Source organism: Plectropomus leopardus, unplaced genomic scaffold, assembly GCF_008729295.1.
Source record: "Plectropomus leopardus isolate mb unplaced genomic scaffold, YSFRI_Pleo_2.0 unplaced_scaffold27082, whole genome shotgun sequence".
In the NCBI taxonomy this organism is placed as follows: domain Eukaryota; kingdom Metazoa; phylum Chordata; class Actinopteri; order Perciformes; family Serranidae; genus Plectropomus; species Plectropomus leopardus.
The window spans coordinates 1-2,100 of record NW_024629471.1 but is presented as its reverse complement, the minus strand read 5'-3'; the positions used below and the strand labels follow the sequence as shown (position 1 = coordinate 2,100).

General features: G+C 36.4%; 1 protein-coding gene across 1 annotated transcript; it reads left to right on the top strand.

Moving 5' to 3' along the window:
• Positions 1-320: 320 nt before the first annotated feature.
• Positions 321-1,881, top strand: LOC121937677 (protein phosphatase 1K, mitochondrial-like; the record flags this gene model as incomplete). The annotated part of the gene is made up of 3 exons (XM_042481002.1): positions 321-517; positions 612-746; positions 1,528-1,881. Coding segments are annotated over 3 exons (464 nt in total), but the record flags the coding sequence as incomplete, so codon positions are not given.
• Between the last annotated feature and the right edge of the window lie 219 nt (positions 1,882-2,100).

The following is a 2,100-nucleotide window of genomic DNA, read 5'->3' as shown; positions in this document are numbered from 1 at the left end:
TTTTTTTCCTTTTTTGCTTATGTGTTTGTTCTTTTTTTGGCTTAATTTTGTAATTTCAGAAGTTATTTCTTTTGACTTTCACTAATTTTTGGGCCATTTCTTAATTTACTGATTGCCTTCTTTCCACACTTTTTATACATATTTTAGAAAATTAACCCAAAATAATATAATTTTGGGGTAATAATAATAACATTCCTGTAAAATCATTTTGATCATTATGATAATAACATACATATTTTTTGTTGTGTTTTTTTTGTATTTTTTAATAAAAATAATAAAATAAAGGAAAAGTACTTCAGATTTTTACTGCAGTACTTGAGTAAATGTACTCTGTTACGTCGCACTGCTGACTGACCGTGTGTTTGTGTTCAGGATCCAGAGGTTTGGCGGCTTCGTGACGTGGAACAGCGTCGGCGTGGCGAACGTTAACGGCCGTCTCGCCATGACCCGCAGCATCGGAGACTTCCACCTGAAAAGCAGCGGCGTCATCGCCGAGCCGGACACGCGGCGGCTCACCGTGAGCTCCGCCGAACATTTGTAAAAACTCAGTAATTAACCGTTTTGCTCGCTGATGCGCTCAGATGAAATGTTGTATGTTTGTGTCTCTGCAGGTCCATCACGCCAGCGACTCCTTCCTCGCTCTGACCACCGACGGCATCAACTTCCTGCTGAGCGACCAGGAGATCTGTGATGTCATCAACCAGTGCCACGACCCCACAGAAGCTGCTGACGTCATCGCCGAGCAGGTACGAGCATCACGCATCCGTCCGGATAAAACAGAGCAAAATGCACTTTAATGTTCGCCTGCGTCTGCACGCCGAATATCTGCAGCACGGAGCTGACGGTCCGATCAGGCGACCTTTAACCCCAGAGAAGAAAACACGAAAAATATGTAAAAGCAGAATAAAATAAAACATGTCGCAAAAATTAAAACCAGGTCCGTTTTTAGGGTTTAGACGCACTTGGAGTTTAGACCTCTGTAGGAAAAAAATAATATTTTGTAAAAATAAATAAATAAATAAATATGTGCCGATGTGGAAGACACGTTTTCTTTAAGAAAGAAATATAAGAAATTTGGCATTTTTCTTTGTGTCTTCCAAAATCTAAGGATTTTTTTATTTAAAATTTTTTGGTGATTTAAAAAAAAAAGGCAATTTAATTTTTTTCTTGAAGATTTTTCAGTGATTTTCTTCTTCTCTATATATTTGACAATTTCTTTCACTAATGCATTTTTTTTTTAATTTAGCTGAATTTTAAAAACTTTTTAAATTGCTTTTTTTAATCTCTTGGTTATTTTATTTTTTCTTTAAATTTTTTTGGCAATTTTGTTTGTCTCTAAAGCTTTTGGGCAAATGTTTTTATAATCTGTAATTTTTTTGCAATTTTTGGTGATTTTCTTTACTTTTTTTTTTTTTACTTTTTGAAAGAAATCAAGCCGATTTGTCCGCCAACATCACCGTCCCTTTTACTAAAAATAATATAAATTCTTTGTTTTTATTTTTTGTTTATTTGTTTGTTTGTTTTCAGGCGCTGCAGTACGGCTCCGATGACAACGCCACCATCATCATCGTCCCGTTGGGAGCGTGGGGGAAACATCAGAGCTCCAACGCCGTCTACAGCATCAGCAGGAACTTCTGTTCGAGCGGGAGATGGGCATAGATCACACACACACACACACACACACACACACACACACACGAAACATCACGGAGCTTTACAGCAGTCAATAACGTTAACATGAAGGACACAAACATTTTCATATTTTTTATTGATTTATGAATCACCCTGAACTCATCGGAGAGTCGGCGGTAACTGCACAGCTTCGTGCTCGTTAGTCGTCGGTGTAAATAGTGTTTATTAAAATGTTGTACATACAGAGAGGTTTGCAGCAGTGTTTGTGTCGTTTATCTGTGTGCGTTTAGACAAAACATTAAACACCCCGACATATTCATATACACAAGAATTATTCTGAATTTATCAAATTTATGTGCGTTCAAAAGATGTATTTTGAGATTAGAGCAGCGTCAAAAATAAGAAAAGTGAAGAAAAAAGTTCAAAATAAATAAATAAAATGAAAAGATAATTAAGAAATTAAAGATA